This window comes from Papaver somniferum, chromosome 6, assembly GCF_003573695.1.
Source record: "Papaver somniferum cultivar HN1 chromosome 6, ASM357369v1, whole genome shotgun sequence".
In the NCBI taxonomy this organism is placed as follows: domain Eukaryota; kingdom Viridiplantae; phylum Streptophyta; class Magnoliopsida; order Ranunculales; family Papaveraceae; genus Papaver; species Papaver somniferum.
Genome location: NC_039363.1, coordinates 20,659,934 through 20,678,518, shown reverse-complemented (window position 1 = coordinate 20,678,518; position 18,585 = coordinate 20,659,934). Strand labels below are relative to the sequence as shown.

Below are 18,585 nucleotides of genomic sequence, written 5' to 3'. Positions count from 1 at the left end.
TTAAACGTTCTTATAAACTTTCGACCGGTGAATATAATTGTCAGCAAATCTCCCAATCTGATATAACCCTTTCTATAAAGCCCTATGAAAAATCCATGTTCGTTCTAAAATCCATTTTTTCATTTAGAATTTTTTTGGAATCATCTTACCATCAAGAAAAATCTATCCCATTATGCCAATATCCAGAATTCTTGATGTAATATTTGTGATACTACTATCATAAATACAAATGAGAACATTATCTTGCATTGTCCTTTTCTAGTAGAAGTTTGGGCATATACTTCTTTTGGTAATTCGGTGTTACAAGATTCAGGTTCGGATATCATAATCCATAATTAAATTAAAAAGTGTTTATCCAGTAACCAAAATTTTGTTCAACTCAACTCCATCTTCACCAATGTTTGGTGTATTTGAAGGGACAATTGTTTTAAAATGTTTCAAGAGAAAACTTTAAATTCTCTTAACATTGTTAGATATATTACGATGTTAATAGCTGAAACTGATATTTCTCATACACGAGATACAAGTTATATCCTGAAATCCCATCGGTAATGTCAACAACAATCATTGATGATCTTCATAATAATCAGTTATATTGTGACGCCTCTTTCAACAAATAAACTAATCATATCATATAACTGAGTTGACAGCTATTTATATAGGATACAAGACCATCAAAGGTATAACAAGGTTAAGTGAAGAGATAAAATATCTTCCAATACTTGAAGGCATTAGGTTAACAGCAAGAATATTGACAAATTATATATGTTTCATATTACATGCAAAGAAAGTTAACTCCTAATAATCAATAGAGTTGGTTTAGTAGTACTATTTTAGAAAATCACAATTTACTTCTTTAACTCTTTTTCTAAGATTAGAGTATTTGTGTAGAAATCATAAAAGAAAATTCAAAATATCGCAGCTAATTATTGCAGAAGGTATAATGTAAGTGGTGAGCGGATGGGAAATACCCCGATTAATCTCAAAAACTGTATAGTATTTCCGCACTAATGTTTTTCTTTTCTTAGCAAAAAAAATAAAAAGATAAATAAATTAAATCCAAGGAAGATAAAATAATACTATAGATACTCTATGCATTTTATATTTTTAAAGCTCTATAGCGACACATTTTTGCACCTACGGGTTGACAAATATTACAAATAAATTCTATCTAAAGCAAGCTACCTTAGTTACGAAGTCCGTCGCCCTATCGACCTTTGGGGTTTCCATTCAGTCGTCAAAGGGTGAACACACCTTGTATGTCCCCTTCTTTAACTCTTTATCTTTTTCTGAGAGTAAAGTATGAGACTATAAATCATTACTCTTTGGAAGATATTGCAGGTAAGTATTATAGAAGGTATGATGTAACTGGTGAGAGTATGAACATAACCCCTGATTTCATCCCACAAACCGTGTAACTGGTGGAGTAATCACTCTAATAAAGGTTCTTAATTCAAAGTTTAGGAGCGTTTTTGTTCCCATAAAATTCAGGATGGCTTAGGTTTTCGCAATAAAAAAAAATCTACTTAGCTTTACCGTGAAAAACAGCTTGGAATTTAATACATTCTTCCGATGAGCTATGCATGATAATTCTAAAATGTAAATATTTTAGTAATTGTCTGCCTTTGTTCTACAGGAAAGTCAAAAACCCATCATGGGTATGGACTAATATCCTCTTTAAGATGCCTTTGATGATAATTAGATTCAAGATGCTTCTCTTCCACTTTGTGTGTCTTATCCCAATCCTAACCATCAAGTTGCCTATTTCATTGATCATGAAATTCTAAGTTGGAAATTAAATCTGGTTGAGTCTTTCTTTACGTAAGATAATAGTCGTAAAATTCTGAATACTGAAATCCTCTTTCCGCTCAAACAGGCTCATTCGACCATTCACTAAACAGGTATCCTTTTGGTTAAGTCAGCCTATAGGTTATTGCCTAATGGTTATCCTTGTAACTCTGTTGGTTATCGTTTATCTTCTATGTACCGAGTCATTTGGAAAGCACATATGATTCCTAAAGTACAGATTTTTCTCTGGAATGTTTTGAAAAATCCATCCCATCAAGAGTTATGTTCCTGACCAGAATACTTTGTGTAGTATGTGCAATGATAATCAACAGGAAACTATATAACATATCATTCAGATTGTAATTTCTCTAAACTTGTGTGCTCGCTTGTTCCTTATGGAAAGTTAGTCCTTAGATATTCCAACTCTGATATCTCTAATCATGATTGGCTAAGCAATTGGCTCACGGGTAATGGTTTTAAAAATCAATTAAGTTTTCTCTTATGTATTGCATGGAGTATATGGAGGGAAAGGTGTTGCAATATTTTTCAGGACAAAGAAGTGAATCACTTAACAGTAGCCATCCAGGTTATGAAAATGCATACATAATTCACAATATATTGGCATCAAAAAATTCTATTACCGTTTCACATGTTTCTCATAGTGTTGTTAAAGAATTAAGGGATGAGCTGCCTCCTGATTGCTTGATCATTCATTGTGATGCATCGTTTAACTCTCATAGACATAAATTTGGCATTGGCTTGATCATAAATGACACCGCAGGAAACTACAGGATCTTCAAAACAATATCATGTGTAGTTAGAGAAGCGTAGGTAGTAGAAAGCACATCATTTCTTGAAGTCGTAAAAATGGAGTAGAAAACTTGGTCTCTCCAAAATCTATATTAAATTGAATGCTAATAATGTTATTTCTTATTTGCAAAAAGTTCTAACGAGATTAGTTGGTTTAATGGAACTATCTTAGATGATTGTCTGTCACTCACAGACTTATTCTCCTATTTAGATTTCAATATATTCGTAAAAATATCAATGGAAAATGTAATCAGGCAGCAAAATTCAGTAGGAAACATAATGTAACAGGGCAATGAGACAATTATGTTCCCCATTTCCTTTGTGAGTCTCTGTAAACTCTATTGAAGTAACGAATTACATTTTCCTATAAAAAAAATCTTTATACCCTTTCTTCACAAATCTGTTCTTTCTTTGAGCACAAAAATATAAATAAAAATAAAAGTGAAAATAAACAAACAAACTCCAACGGATATATATATTTTATTGATGGGTAAAAAATTCGGTGCTGGTGAGTTTCGAACTCGAATCGCTGGTACCATCACCAGTGACTTTACAATTATACTACAGTGACATTACCATTATACTACAGTGACACCGTATTCAACGGATATAATACAATGCTATAAATATTTTATTCATCCATACTTCCAGAGCTCTTTCACGGTATATGTTGCACCTGCAAGTTGACAAATATTATAAACAAATTCTCGCCAAATCAAGCTGCATTAGTTACAAAGTCCATCGCCTTATTGACCTTTTGGATTTCCATTCAGTCTTCAAAGTTTGAAAAACTTCTAGTATATTTCTATATCGATGCCCTAATGATGTTCGAACCAAAAATTTATTAGGTTGAAGGCAACTAATTATTAATATTAAAATAAAAAAAAGGAGGATTCATAATTTTATTCGGACACTATCTTATAAGATTTAGAATGATTTTTTTTAGAGTCTGAACGACAACGAAACTGAAGATAATATTCTGGTGCACGTTCCTCTTATCAAACGCCACACAGTTATATCACCACGGCGAGTTTTCGAGTGCGAATTCGTACACACTCCTTAATGAGTGTATATTTCACATTTTAATTTAGAGTCTGAACGACAACGAAACTGAAGATAAAATTTTCGTGCACGTTCCTCTTATCAAACGCCACATAGTTATATCACCACGACGAGTTTTCGAATGCGAATTCGTACACACTTCTTAACGAGTGTATATTTCACATTTTAATTTTTACCCTTGATTTAATTTAGGGAGTTATTTGTCGTGATTCTATACATCAAAGATAATGGAACCATCATTAAATAATCAACCAATCTGAAAAAAAATATATACACTTTAAAAGAGTGTGAACGGATTTGGACTCCGAGTTTTGTGTAATTTTTGGTTTCTATCTACCACTTCAACCTGAAAAAAAAAATATATACACTTTAAAAGAGTGTGAACAGATTTGGACTCCGAGTTTTGGGTAACTTTTGGTTTCTATCTACCACTTCAACCAGGAGAATGCACACTTGTACAGTATTCTGGGTTTTCCAGGTCCATGTGATTTCAGCATGTGTGATATTGTACGGGGTTTAAGCTTTTTCTTCATGAGTTTCGTCTTCCCCAAAACCCTTGGGGGAAATCTCTCTCAAATTAAACCTCCAATTTTCACCTGCAAATCTCCCCAACTAATTAAACCCTAACTTGAAACCACTTCTATCACACTATGAAATCCCTAAAACCAAAAACCATTTTCATTTTCCCCACTTCTCATTGTCTCTCTTCAATTTATACAAGAGTTTCTCATTTCTCTTCGTCCCAATCTTCAATCTCCGATTCTCATTCTACTGTACATTCTCCCTCTTCTTCTTCTTCGAGGACAAATCAAGAAGAAGAAAGAAGAAACGTAAAGGCATCAGTTTGGTGGGATTTTGAGAATTGTCAAGTTCCTAATGGAGTTAATGTTGCTAAAATAGCACACAGGATTACTTCTGCTCTTAGAATCAATGGGATCGAAGGACCAGTTTCGATTACGGCATTTGGTGATGTTATCAACTATCTAGGGCTAATCAAGAAGCTCTTTCTTCTACTGGAATATCCCTTTATCATGTTCCACGTGAGTACTAGTGGTAGTTTATTTTCACAATTTCCATTTCTGATTAATACCAAATGAAATTGTTATCATGAATGGTAATCTGATTAATACCCATGACAGTGTTGGAATTTGGCCTGCATTTCATTGCACTTACTCTTAGGCATTTAGCGTCTTTTCTTGTTTCATTGTTGCTTATGTTTTGCTATCCGTGTGTGATCGGCTCCTGGTACAGATGGAAAGAACAATGCTGACAGATCACTTCTTGTTGATCTTGTCTATTGGGTGTCACAGAACCCCCCACCAGCACATGTCCTTTTAATATCGAGAAACCGAGACTTTGCTGATGTTTTAAATCGTCTAAGAATGAGCAATTACAATGTATTACTGGCAAGTCAGGGTAATCCTCCAGATGTTCTTCGCAGTTCTGCGAGTATCACGTGGTGCTGGAACGGTCTGGTTAGTGGGGAAAAACTTACTGGGATGCGCTTTAACCAGCCTCCCGTTGGTTTTTCTTCTTTGTACGGGCAGTACAAGGATCCTTGGAGGATCCATTTCTGGAGACACAGACAACTTCGCAGAATGTTGCAGATTTTAATACAAATGGTCATCTCCGTCCAGTTCCCGAGGATTTAACAAGCAAGATTTGTCAAATAGTGGACTTACATGCCAATGAAATCTAAATTTGCAACCTGAGAAGCCTGGTGTATGTGGATAAAGACTTCTACGGGCATAAAAAGTTTTCTAAGTTACTTATGTCTATGTCAGATCAATTGAAACTCATTAGAGCTAATGATAGCAAGATTTTTGTTCATCGCGCCCGGCCAAAAGCTGCTACTTTCGTCGACCATGAGTCGAGCTTGCCAAAGGGGTTGGAGACAGATAAGAATGAGAGGTATCAAAATAGCACCACAGACCTAAAAGGGGAAAATGCAGAGAGTTCTGTATGTGTTGATAACTATTCTGGTTTCTTTGGCAAGATTGTAAACTGGTTCAGAGTTTGGATAACTGGTCCCCAAGCTGATCAATCTAACAGAAAAGCTACTGAAGACAAAGGCGAGATAAAGGGAAAAGCTGGAAGCCATGAAATATTGTCCACAAGTACTGATTATGCTATTGAACAATATAGGAAAGCAGTAACAACTATTCAAGCTGAAAAGTGTGAAACACTGTCCACAAATTCTGACCTGGCTAATGAAAAATCTAGCAAAGATGTGACCGCGAAAAATATTCAAGCTGGATATCATGAAATTTTCTCCACTAGTTTGTTTTGGGAAGAGATTGAAGTATTTCTGTGCTCACAAAAAGGGAGGTCCCTCATTAAGCAAGCAATGATCAGGTACTTTATTTTGTAATAATCCTTTTGATTTCTGTGAGCTGCTGACCGTTTTGCTGCTGATTCCTGTTTTGTTCTTATAATACATTCTTTCTCTCTCACTGATTTTGGTTTCCATGGCGTTTATTCAACATGATACGCCAAAAATGACAGTTAATGGGAGTACGGCACAATGCATGAATACCTAGCCTATGATGGCATCATGAGAACCACTACCCTTATTGGCTAGCCAACGCATGACAACCTATGATAGTATTTGCTAGTTATCACATTCTCATCCCAAACCTGAAGTAGCAGGATCATATTAGGTCTTTTAGCTTTAGGCTTTGGACTCAATTAGAATGATAACTTATTTCTGAATATTATGGATGAAATTATCATTCATGAGTGGATGAGACATTTGTGGAAGTATCTTACATAAGATGATTATTTTTGGGATCTTTTAACATTGCAGGTGTAATGGATATAAGAAAACAATGTAGGGACATGATGCTACTGATCTTGTGCATAGAGTAGTCATCTATTGTACTATACTATGTCCAAGTCCTGCAATGGCAGGGATATGTTACAATGCTATGCTAACTCCTGCAATTAACTCACAAGGCTGCCTAGATCCAACGCACCGGCGAAGTGACTTTAGTAACATAAAATATTCCATTCCGGCTGTATTATTAGTCACGCATTTTCTATTTGGAGCTAGTGTCTTTGATCGTCTCAGTTTAAATTTAAATAATGTGAACCTGCGGTAAATATCTAGGCTAAATATAAGTACCCGACTGTATTAAAAATTGGTTTAGGTGTAATATATTATGAAAATATCTATACAAGTGTGCCCATTCCTATAATATATTGACTCCATTGGGAATTCTGGTTCTGTTTTTAAGAATTTCACCTAGTGTTTTACTCTGGTTCTGGTTTCCGTTTAGGCAGTGTTTGTAACTTGTAAGATCTTAGGTTTGTCCACAGACAGCACTGCAGGATTCCAGTTATTGCCAGTTACATCCAAGCAATGTGTTTGCGTGGTAGATTTTGTAGATGTATAAAACTATTAATCAGATGATAGTTTTACATTAATCTCCTCTTTCATCCATTTTTCATTCAGAAGTTTTTATAGTCAATATTCCATTGCCTTTGAAGAAACATGAACTTTCCAGCTTTCACGGAACAAAAATATGAAGCCTTTCTCAGATTTATATATTTCACTATATGGTTTTGAACTATTCTTTGTGTTTATTGTTGTCTGCTTCAGGTTACAAATTGCGGAAGAGCTAAAAGAGAAGGGACCTGAGGTTCTTAGAACTCTCTCTGTCACCGCTCTCAGTCACTTGATATATCTATTAATTTCCAAGAAGAAATGGATAGAACATTGTTCTTCCCAAACTTTTCCTTTCAGAGTCATTCATTCGCAGTTATCACCTCATCATGGTATAAATGGGTTAAGTGCTATCGTCTCCCCTAAGTCATCTTCTCAGGGAAGCTTGCCGAGATTATCAATTCATGGAGGAGAGAAAGAAAATGGAGATGTTGATACTGCATGGGAGGAACTTGGGCCTGTTTGCAACACGAATTCTGATAGAAATGATACAAAATATTCTGATCAAGATATGAAAACAAACCTGCAGTTATCTTCTAACCACAGTACTAACAGGTTAAGCACTATCGTATCCGCCAAGTCATCTTCTCAGGGAAACTTCCAGAGATTATCAGCTCAAGAAGGAGAGATAGAACATCCGAACCACACGGAGTGGGGCGTGGATATTGATAAATCAGCAAGGCAGATGCTAGGGGACTGTCAGAAGCTTGTAACCGAAATTTTGGAGAAACATCCGGAAACATTCAATATGAGTGTCATCAAGGGTTTGTTTCTCCAGAAATATGGATATTCTCTGGAGCATCAAATTCTTGGGCACTCTAACCTATCATCTCTAATACGGTCTATACCTGGGGTGAGAGTGGAGGGAACTTTTGTTGTACCTTCTGGAAAATTATCTTGTGATTTCAGTGTGGAAAAGTTAGGTAACTCGGATAACAACGACAACAGTAATAAAGATATCGACATATCTGATTCGGTAGAAAATGGAGATGATGATTCTGTATGGGAGGAACTTGGGCCTGTTTGTAACATGAATTCATCTTCTCCTGGAAACTTGCCAAGGTTATCAGTTCATGGAGGAGAGAAAGAAAATGGAGATGATGATTCTGTATAGGAGGAACTTGGGCCTGTTTGTAACAAAAATTCTGATAGAACTGATGCGGAAGATTCTGAACATAATAGGAAAACTAACCTGCGGTTATCTTCTAACCACAGTACTAACATGTTAAGTGCTATTGTTTCCGCCAAGAAATCTTCTCAGGGCAACTTGCCGAGATTATCATTTCACGAAGGAGAGAAAGAACACCTGAATCAGACAGAGAGGGGCGTGGATTCTGATAAATCTGCAAGGCAGATGCTAATGGACTGTCAGAAGCTTGTGGGCGGGGTTCTGGAGAAACATCCAGAAGGATTTAGCATGGATTGTATTAAACATTTGTTTTTCGAGAGGTATGGACATTCTCTGAAGTATCAAATGCTTGGACACAGTGAACTAGCATCTCTGATGCAAACCATTCCTGGAGTGAGAGTAGAGGGGGATTTTATTGTACCTTCTGGACCTCGTGATTTTGACGTGGAAAAGCTAGGTAACTCGAATAACAACGACAATTACAATAATACAGATAGCGGCGCATCTGATTCTGTAAGAAATGGAGATGATGATTCTGTATGGGAGGAACTTGGGCCTATATGTAAGACGAAGTCAAATGGAAATGGTGCAGAAGACACTGATCACAATAGCAGAACAATTCTTGAGAAGCCAGACCCTGATTCTGATTTCTCCGACGCAAAGTTTTCAGATTCAGAAGCAGCCAGTAAAGATTTGCAAGCGAGACTGCAAAAGAAGGGAGGAAATGACCAAGAGGTTCTTGGTTCGTTGCACACTGTCAAGAAGAGTGGTCAAGCTAGGTTGAAAAAACCCCAGCATTTAGGCTGTTCTACAAATGATTCAAGGCTTATGGTCTTATGGATGTAGATATTGGTACAGATTCTGAACCAATTATCAAGGCTCTAAGGAGGGCCACATTGGTTGGCAAAAATGTTAGGAATGACAGGAGCAAGGTTGTTCGTACCATACTTTGGACACGTGAAAAATAGTAAGAATGGTGCTTTTTTTGGCAAGCTTATTATTGGGCGTCATGTTTTATTAGAGGGGCGGCAGTGTGATAGTAATGTCTCTTTAGTTGGTTAGAGCATCCACAGTGGGCGAGTATAACCAAAAATTTGGGATGAGATCGTAACACAGTGGGACGGAGTAAAGATCAAATCCCAACCAAAGATCAAATTCCAGACCAAATATGGTCGCGACCAAATCCCAAATTCTAATATAGTCGGGCGTAAATTTAAAGTACGCTTGTTGCTGGGCGTAAATTTAAAGTACGCTTGTTAACAGGCGGAGATTTAAATTACGCCCGATGAAAATTCAAATTAAATAAAAAAAAAAAAAGAATGAGGCGGACTTTTAAAGTCCGCCTGATGAAAGTTACAAAGAATGGGACGGACTTTTAAAGTCCGCCTGATGAAATTTTAATGGGGCGGACTTTTAAAGTCCGCCTGACGAAATTTTAATCATGTACCGTTGCGTCACAACACGGACTAAACCCAAACTTTGGTCTTTTTTTTGATCTTTGATCTTTGGTTTTGATCGCACCACTGCAGTTGCTCTTAGGGATGTCCTAAAGGGATGTAAATTGACTAGGTTACCCTCCCCATTTTTTAACCTAAATCAAAACTAAATTGAAAATTTGTTTTTTTTTTCTTCTCTTCTCCTCCTCCCATCAACCATAACCTCCATTAGAACTCATAATTTCATCGTCTTCGATTAATCGACGATTCGAAAATTAATCAAGTGTAGTGTAATGGCTTATATGAAGTATGTTTTGAAAAATCCAATTAGGGTTTAGTTTATCTTGTTCGATTTAAGTTTAATTTCTATCAAAAATTAGGATTTTAGATGAAAGTTTCTGGGTTTATGTGAGTTACGGTTGATTTTAACTTTATGACGAACCGTAACTGGATATTTTGATGTTGTTACGGTTGGTAATAGTTCAACTACCAACCATATGTTCTTGTATTTGAGAATTTTATTCAGTTACGGTTGGTAACCATTTTAGTTTACCAACCGTAACTCAGTTACGGTTGGTATATAGCATTTGGTTACCAACCGTAACCGTTTTACAATTGGGTTTTCCCCAAATTTAACCAGCTACGGTTGGTAGTTCATCTTTTACGAACCGTAACTATGAATTACGGTTGGTTACGAGCAAAATGCCAACCGTAATTAGCTCTGAAAATGTAAGAAATTGAATATTTTTACGTATTTGAGCAACAAAAAGCTAGTTGGGACTAATTTAGAAGTATACCTGGTCATTTTCAGGCATTGGGTTTTCACTTTGTTGGTTAATTTCTTCAATTGATTGAGATTGAGATTGACCTTCACTTTGCGTTGAAACTTCTCTACCATCTCCAAACTTCTTTTTTTAAACTCTAAAATTTGATTTTTTTTTTGTTTTTATTTTGAGTTAATATAAGTGAAATTAATCATTAACATTAAACTTGATTATCATTACTAATCTATGTTATCAATTATGATGGTTAATTTATCATTTCCAATTTTTTTGGATAAGGGATATCTTGAATGATCATGTAATGATTCTTTTTGTCCTATTAGAATGCCGCTCCTCTAATAAACTTTGCCGCCACTATGATAAGGTTTTTTTTAGAGTAAGAGAGTCACAATTGTCATAAGAGCTTATATAACCACAGGGATCAAAATGGGCATGTAATTGTTAGATAGAAAACTCAATTCAAAGTTTCTATTGTGTTCTTGGCCAGCATTTCGCCAAGCACCAGTTTTTCCATATTAATGAGAAAAATAAAAAAGCTCATTTAAAGGAAAGTTTCGTGGCCATGAAAAGTTCCAACCAGTTTGAAGGGTGAATGCCATAATCGGACGATCATGAATCATTGGTTTCCGGGTGACCGGTGTTGTGCTGCGGAGCAAAGTACCACACGTGACTTCCGTACGTGTAAATCAGTAAGGTTTTAATAGGGTTTAAGCCCTTCTCTCTTCAATTCATCCGCCTTCTTCTTCCACTAAAACCCTATGGAGGAAAATCAAATCTCTCCCAAAATTCACCTCCAAATCTCCCATCAAACCAAAACCCTCGTTTGAAATCAGCATGAGAACTCTAAACCCAAGATCCATTTTCATTTTCGCCACATCTTCTTCTTCCTCATCTTCTCATTTATTGTCTTCGCTGAGAAGAGGTGTTTCTCATTTCTCATCATCTCCAAGCTATGACTCTCCTCCTTCTTCCTCTTCGTCTTCATCATCTGAAGAAAGAAGGATGTTGTGGAAGAATCACGAAGAACAAAGAAAAACTGTAAGGGTATCAGTATGGTGGGATTTTGAGAATTGTCAAATTCCTAATGGAGTTAATGTTACTAAAGTAGCACAAAGGATCACTTCTGCTCTAAGAACAAATGGGATCAAAGGGCCTGTTTCTATTACGGCATTTGGTGATGTTTTGCAGTTATCCAGGGCAAATCAAGAGTCTCTTTCTGCTACTGGAATTTCCCTATATCATGTTCCTTGTGAGTATTTGTAGTTTTTTTTCTCATAATTTGGTTTCTGATCATAAATGATATCTTTTTGCTAATGGTTTCAACTAACATGACATGAAAACGCTGCTAAGTGATCCCCTTGAATATATTAGCAATTTGTGTAAAATTTGGCTCTACATGCCCAGCAAATCATACTTGATAGGACACACATCCAGTGACTTAAGTATGTACTAATTTTTGACACTATAGACACAGGGCGATCGATTTATCTTGCTGCTTTAAGCTGCAATAGCAATTACATTCCAGCTTCTGCTGGAAGGTTTTGTGTTTGGTGGTAGTTTGCACAAAAGTTTGTTTCGATTGAATTTGCAGCGTCTGTTCTGCTCCTCGTATATAAAGGGATGTTAACCTTTCTGCTTATACACTTATGAATTTAGTAACTACCATTCATGTCTAAGAAATATGCAAACTTTGTTTTTTTGTAGCGGGTGATCTAATTAAATGTATGGTAACCCCTGTTAAATAGGTCTGGGTAACGTTGTTTCTTCAAACTAGTCGATGTTCTTGAGAATTGGGAGCATTTGGTGTGTGCCAATATTAGACTTGCCTGTGTTTTTAAGCCATAGTGGGAGAAGTTAGTGTTCTAAACTTTGGTCATGCTTGGGTGCTACCAATACACACCTGCCAAGATTATGACTAGATGGCATGCTCCTGGATTGGTTTTTAATTCTGGTGTCATGTCTGGCTGGATATTACTTAGTGCATAGAAGTTGACAAAATGGTCACATTTTTTATGAATAAGAACACCTATAAAAGTTGATATTTCAGATTTGCTTGAGTTTCTCTTCTTTCCTGCTTACTTGTGTTCATCTGTAATAAATTCATTCGACTGATGCAGAAGAGGAAATCTATTTGTGTTTTGTCCATATTCTATTCTTTAGCAAGTGTAACATCTATTATTAAATGATCAGGGAATTAGTTGATAATCCATTTTTATCAGTTATGAGAAACCAAAAGATTAATGGAGGAGCTATCAGCAATTGCAATCTTCATTTGAAGGCTAAATAGTTAACACCCAGGACTGGCATTCCGTTTTCTACCTACTATAGTACATATAATAGTTCTAGAGTCTTAGCCTTTTAGGCTATTTACTCTGCTTCTTAATCTTTTGCTGTAAGGTGTTAAAACGTTCGTAGGTGATTTGACTCCTTTACATGATCTCTTCCTGGTACAGGTGGAAAGAACAATGCTGACCAATCACTTCTTGTTGATCTTGTCTATTGGGTGTCACAAAACCCCCCACCAGCACATCTCCTTTTAATTTCGGGAGACCGGGACTTCTCAAATGTTTTAAATCGGCTAAGAATGAGTAACTACAATGTATTATTGGCCTGCAATGATACTCCTTCAGATGTTCTTTGCAGTGCTGCAAGTATCATTTGGTGCTGGAACGGTCTGGTTAGAGGGGAAAAACTTACTGGGAGGCACTTTAACCAGCCTCCTGATGGTACGTATTCTTGGTATGGGCACTATAAGGGTGTCTTAGAGGATCCATTTCCGGACACTGAGAAACCTTCTTGCTCAAAGCTTGAGAAATGTGCAGACCCTAAATCAGATGCTGACCCCCCTACACTGCCTGAGGCTATAACAGACAAGATTTGCCGAATAGTGGACTCACATGCCAATGGAGTTGAGATTTCATTGCTCTGCAACGAGCTGAGAAGCCAAGTTTCTGTGGATAAAGACTTCTTCGGACATAAGAAGTTCTCTAACTTGCTTATGTCTCTGCCAGATCTTCTGAAACTAAGGAAAACAAAGGATGGCACGATTATTATCCATAGCGTTCGGCCAAAAGTTGCTACGTTGGTCGACCACAATGTGAACTCGCCAAGGGGGCTGGAGACGAGTAAGAATGAGAGTTATCAGAATGGCTCCGCAGATTTAAGTGGGAGTGAAGGTGATACGACTGCAGATGATTCTGAGAAACTAAAATTACAGTTAGTGGATCCACAAAAGGAGCTTCCCTCAATATCTGCTGATGAAATTGGTTCAGATGCACCTTTGAGTAGCTCAAATTCTGTGAAAAAGGGGTTAAAGCTACGTCATTCAAAGGAGAATATTTCTAATCCTGCTGAAAAATCTTCTGCAACTTCTGATGTTTGTAAAATAACACCGAAAGTGGATTCTTTGGAATCAAGGAGTGACCATCTTAGTCCATCAGATACAGAAACTTCTGCAGATGATGATAAAAAACCGGGAATCTTTGGCAAGATTGTAAACTGGTTTAAAATCTTGATACATGGTCCTCAAGCTGATCAATCAAACAACAAATCTGGCGAAGACGAGAGCGAGAAAAAGGGCAAAGCTGAAAACCATGAAACATTGTCCACAACTACTGATCATGCTAATGGAAAATCTGGCGTTGTCCCATCAAATATTCAAGCTGAAAACCATGAAACCGTAGCCAGAAATACTGATCATGCTGATGATAAATCTGGCAAAGATGAGACCCCGAAAAATATTCAAGCTGAATGCCATGAACTATTCTCCAAGAGTTCTTTTTGGGATGAGATCAAAATGTTTCTGCGCTCACAAAAAGGTGCATCCCTCATTAAGAAATCAATGACAATGACCAGGTATCTTGCTTCTTGTATTCCTTCTATCTATTCTGCTGATTTCTAGGTTGTTCATCACTTGGAAGACACTCTTTTATGTCGTTATATCTGGACGTCTCAACAGAAAGAAATATGAAACAATGCTTAGGTTTATGAATTTCAGCATAGATATGGTTTATTTATTTATTTTGGTTGACTAATAGAGATTCAAAATTGTTCATAATGTTTGTGTTATTGTTGTCTGCCTCAGATTACAGATTGCGGAGGAGCTACAAAAGAAGGGACCTGCAGTTCTTAAGACTCTCTCTGGGGCTGCCCTCACTCACTTAACACATCTACTAATTGTTGAGAAGAGGTGGCTGAAACACTACTCTACCCAAACCCAATCTTCTCCTTCCAATGTCATTCATCCACGCTTACCTCCTAGCCACGATACAAATGGATTAAGGGCTATTCTTTCCGCCAAATCAGTTTCGCAGCGCAACTTGCCTCCTGAAGGAGAGAAAGAACATTCGGACCACACGGAGAAGGGTGTGAATTATGGTAAATTAGCAAAGCAGATGCTAACACCTTATCAGAAGAAAGCAGACCAGATGCAGAAAGACTGCCAGAAGCTTGTGGCTGAGATTTTGGAGAAACATCCAGAAGGATTCAGTATTGGCTCCATCCAAGATTTGTTTCGCGAGAAGTATGGATATTCTCTGAAGTATCAAGTGCTTGGACACTCTAAATTAGCATCGCTGATGCAAAGCATTCCAGGGGTGAGAATAGAGGGGGCTTTGATTGTACCTTCTGAAAAATTACCCCGTGATTTCAGTGTGGAAAAAATATGTCATCAGGATAACAACATTGGCAATAACGATACTAAAGATGTTAACTTGTCTAATTCCGTTGGAAATGGTGATAACAGTTCTGCATGGGAGGAACTTGGGCCTGTTTGTAACACAAAATCTGATGGAAATGTTACAATAGATTCAGATTACAACAGGAAAAAGAAGCTTGAGATGTCTGGTTCTGGAGTTTATAACTGTGATTATGATTTATCGGACACAGAGTTCTCAGATTCTGATTCAGAGTTGACCAGAAAAGATTTGCAAGAGGGACTACAGAAGAAGGGAGGAAATTACAAAGACGGTGCACTAATTCAGATTCTTGATACATATTACACTGGCAAGGAGGGGAACGATGTAGGTGGTTCTAGAAATGATGCAAGGATTACAGATTCAGATATCGAGACAGGTTTTGGACGATCTTCAAAGGCTCGAAAGAGTTTTACTTTTGTTGAAGACAAAGCTGAAAATGACAAGGGAAAGCTGATACATAGCATACTAGGGACCTTGCAGAAGTCGGACAGGAAATAGCAAAGCTGGTATTCTGGAGAGAGACTGAGACATGTCAATGCTCTCATATAGGGATCAAATGAATGTAGCAGAGTTTTGGTATTATTTGAATAAGCAAGTAAAGTGGGTCGATTTTTGCTTCTCCAGTTGCCTGCAGAGGTTCATGGAATATTTGAACTTGAAAGGATCACCATTCACCAACTATCACCACACATGTTCGTTCAACTTGAAAGTTCATTTAGCCTTTTCTTCTGGAGTCATGTTCTGAATCCATGAAAGAGGTAAGAAGTTTTTGTGCTTCTTTTACAATTGCTTTTCTGCGTAAATAAGGAAACATAGCATTGATTTCTCTCTGTAAAGTGCACGATTAAAAGAAAAAAGGTTATCTGTTTCTTGGTTCCGGATTTTGGAGTTGTGAAAGATTATCACGTTGAACTTGTATTTCCTTGCTGTGTTGCCTAGCCTAATATGAATCCTGCAAACCTAGTTTCTGCGAAACTATTGGAGCAGAAATACAGAATACTAGCCTAAGATTTGTTGGAAATCTTTGCACAAATGAAACGTGGAAGCATTTTAGGAACAGGGTTTAACGAATTCTGGGATTTTTGGCGTGCATTCTAGTTAACCAAAGATCAATCTTCCTCCAACCAGTGCGCTGCCTGCTTTATGCAATGCTTAAGTTGGTATATAACACCAAATTTCTGGTTTGGCTTGATCATTTTTAGTCATATTTATGTTATTATGGATTATTTATTTTTTTATGGTTTACATGATAGGATAGTCGGAAAACGTTCTTGAATCGTCGACTTTAAAACTAAGTATCGTTCTTCCTGTAGTTTCTTCTAATGATAAACAAGATTTGGCTGAGCCCACAACTTGTGAATTTGAATTGAACAGCCAGAGGGATGAAAGTCATCGTAGGGTGCACCGTTTCAAGCATTCAATCGTCTCTGAAACCTTTGTTAGTATTGATAAATTGCACACTACATGATGTGTATCCAGATGCTTCAGATCTTCGAAATAGCAATTTAGTTTGGATGAATGTCATTATCATAATATGAATTGAAGACTAGTTCAGAACTTTGACTTGAATGGTACAACGGATTTGAAATCGGCAACAAACCCTAACAATCTACAAATTTCAGGAAATGAGTTCATCCGAATATCAGCGTAGACTTCACCGTTCCATTTGTTGGATCCCAATTTCACTGCCAATTTCAAAGCAGCTTCTTTTGTTTCCTCGGCAGTATCATAAGCAAAATCAACTATCCCCATTTCCACAGCCTTATCTGCCCTAATTTTCATACATTGAAGTAAAACATCTCTTCGAACCCTGGAAGACGGAATCTTTGATTTCACTAAAGCCATATAAAAATCAGGAAAATTTAGCCCAATATTCAGCTCACTCATATACAAAACCCCCCTGTCTTTCCTCATCAATACATAGTCATGGCTCAATGCAAGAAAGAATCCAGCTCCGGCAGCATGACCAGAAACTGCGGCTACAGTAGGCATCGGAAGCGATAAAAGTTCGGCAACGACGAATTTGAAACCGCCAAACACCCCACCAGACTGATTGTCCGACCTGGTGGCAGATCCTGTAGATGCAGCATACTTCAAATCAAAACCGTTGGAAAAGAATTTTCCTTGTGCTGTTGTGATCAAAACTGAACCAGGTTTTGCATTAGTACGAATTTGTTTGAGAGCAATGTGGATTGATTCGATTAGCGTTGGACTTAACCGGTGTTCATCGTCTTCGCCGGTTAAGGTGAGAGTGAAAATGTTACCACTCTTCTCTAAACTGCACATTGTGCTGCTGAGAAATTGATCTTGTGAATTACACAGAGAGGAGAGGACCACATATATTGCTTTCCATTCAAGAACATCTCGACCACTCATGTGCAACATGTATTAAATTTATTTATTTACTATTAAAATCAACTAATCATATATTAAAGTTTCAGCTTGCCTCTGTTGACCTGGTCCAGTTAACCTTTTTTTTTTTTTTTTTTTTCTTTTCTTGAAAGGGGAATGTTATATTAAAAAGGAAAAATATTTACAAAGAGAAGGGGAAAACAGTTCACAGCATCACACATGCAACACTATTTGCCATTGAAACAAAATTTGATTAATAGCAACACCTTAAAAACATCCCTTTCACTAAGCCAAAGAATAATAGATTGCTTGATATGCATGATAAATTCATACATTGTCATTGCTCTTCCTCCAAATACTCTTTTGTTTTTCCAATTCCACAAATGCCAAATCAAATTCCACCAAACTTCTTTACATCTTCTTTTTATATTGTTCATTTTCCAAGCTTCAAAATTGCCTTTTACAGTATTTAAAAAATTCCAAGAAATTCTGAAAGACTTAATAAAATGAGACAAAACCTCAAAAGCATAAGAACAAGAAAAAAATGATTTGATGTTTCCTCTTCTTGATGTTTCCTCTTGCAGAATGGGTATTTTTCATCTTGAATATCAATCCCTTTATGTTTAAGCATGGATAGAGTAGGAAGAGAATTATGGAAAGTAGCCCAAAACATAAAACTAACCTTTGGAGGGATTCCATTTTTCCGTAAGAATTTGTTGAAGTCACATACTGTATCATCCTGCACCAGCTTCTCATAACATTTCTTAACTGTAAAATCATCCATAATTTCCACATTGTCATCTTCCTCCACTAATCCATGAACTGTCCCCAGCTCATTACATAACATATCCAATTCCATCTGTTCATGATGATAAAACCTTCTTCTGAAATTACAGTACAATCTACCATTCTCCACCATGTCAGCAATTGAACCAGTAGGAAACCTATTCTTGAAAGAACCAATAGAGGTCTAATTATCCATCCAAAACCTATTTGACTTCCAAATATTCAGCTTATACTTTACATATTCATCCACAAAAGCTGTTGACTTCAAAATACCCTTCCAATAACTTCTCCCTTGAGT

At 36.9% G+C, this 18,585-nt stretch overlaps 2 protein-coding genes and 1 pseudogene across 3 annotated transcripts; 2 read left to right on the top strand and 1 right to left on the bottom strand.

Annotated features, from left to right (window-relative positions):
• The first annotated feature begins 4,172 nt into the window (after positions 1–4,172).
• On the top strand, positions 4,173–9,207 carry LOC113290627 (annotated as a pseudogene).
• Positions 9,208–11,200: 1,993 nt separating this feature from the next.
• Positions 11,201–16,639, top strand: LOC113287149. 2 transcript variants are annotated; one of them, XR_003329759.1, is made up of 4 exons: positions 11,201–11,701; positions 12,906–14,307; positions 14,537–15,907; positions 16,524–16,639. XR_003329759.1 is itself a non-coding variant. In XM_026535830.1 (3 exons), the coding sequence occupies exons 1-3, from the start codon at positions 11,287–11,289 to the stop codon at positions 15,645–15,647; spliced, it is 2,928 nt and encodes a 975-aa protein (XP_026391615.1). In that variant the 5' UTR covers positions 11,201–11,286; the 3' UTR covers positions 15,648–16,087. The 2 variants fall into 2 exon arrangements, 1 of the variants encoding a protein (XP_026391615.1); XM_026535830.1 differs by lacking the exon at positions 16,524–16,639 and having other exon boundaries at positions 14,537–16,087.
• LOC113287150 (enoyl-CoA delta isomerase 2, peroxisomal-like) lies at positions 16,574–17,521 on the bottom strand. Its single transcript, XM_026535831.1, has one exon. It carries the CDS (start codon positions 17,433–17,435, stop codon positions 16,701–16,703), a length of 735 nt encoding a protein of 244 aa, XP_026391616.1. The 5' UTR covers positions 17,436–17,521; the 3' UTR covers positions 16,574–16,700.
• Between the last annotated feature and the right edge of the window lie 1,064 nt (positions 17,522–18,585).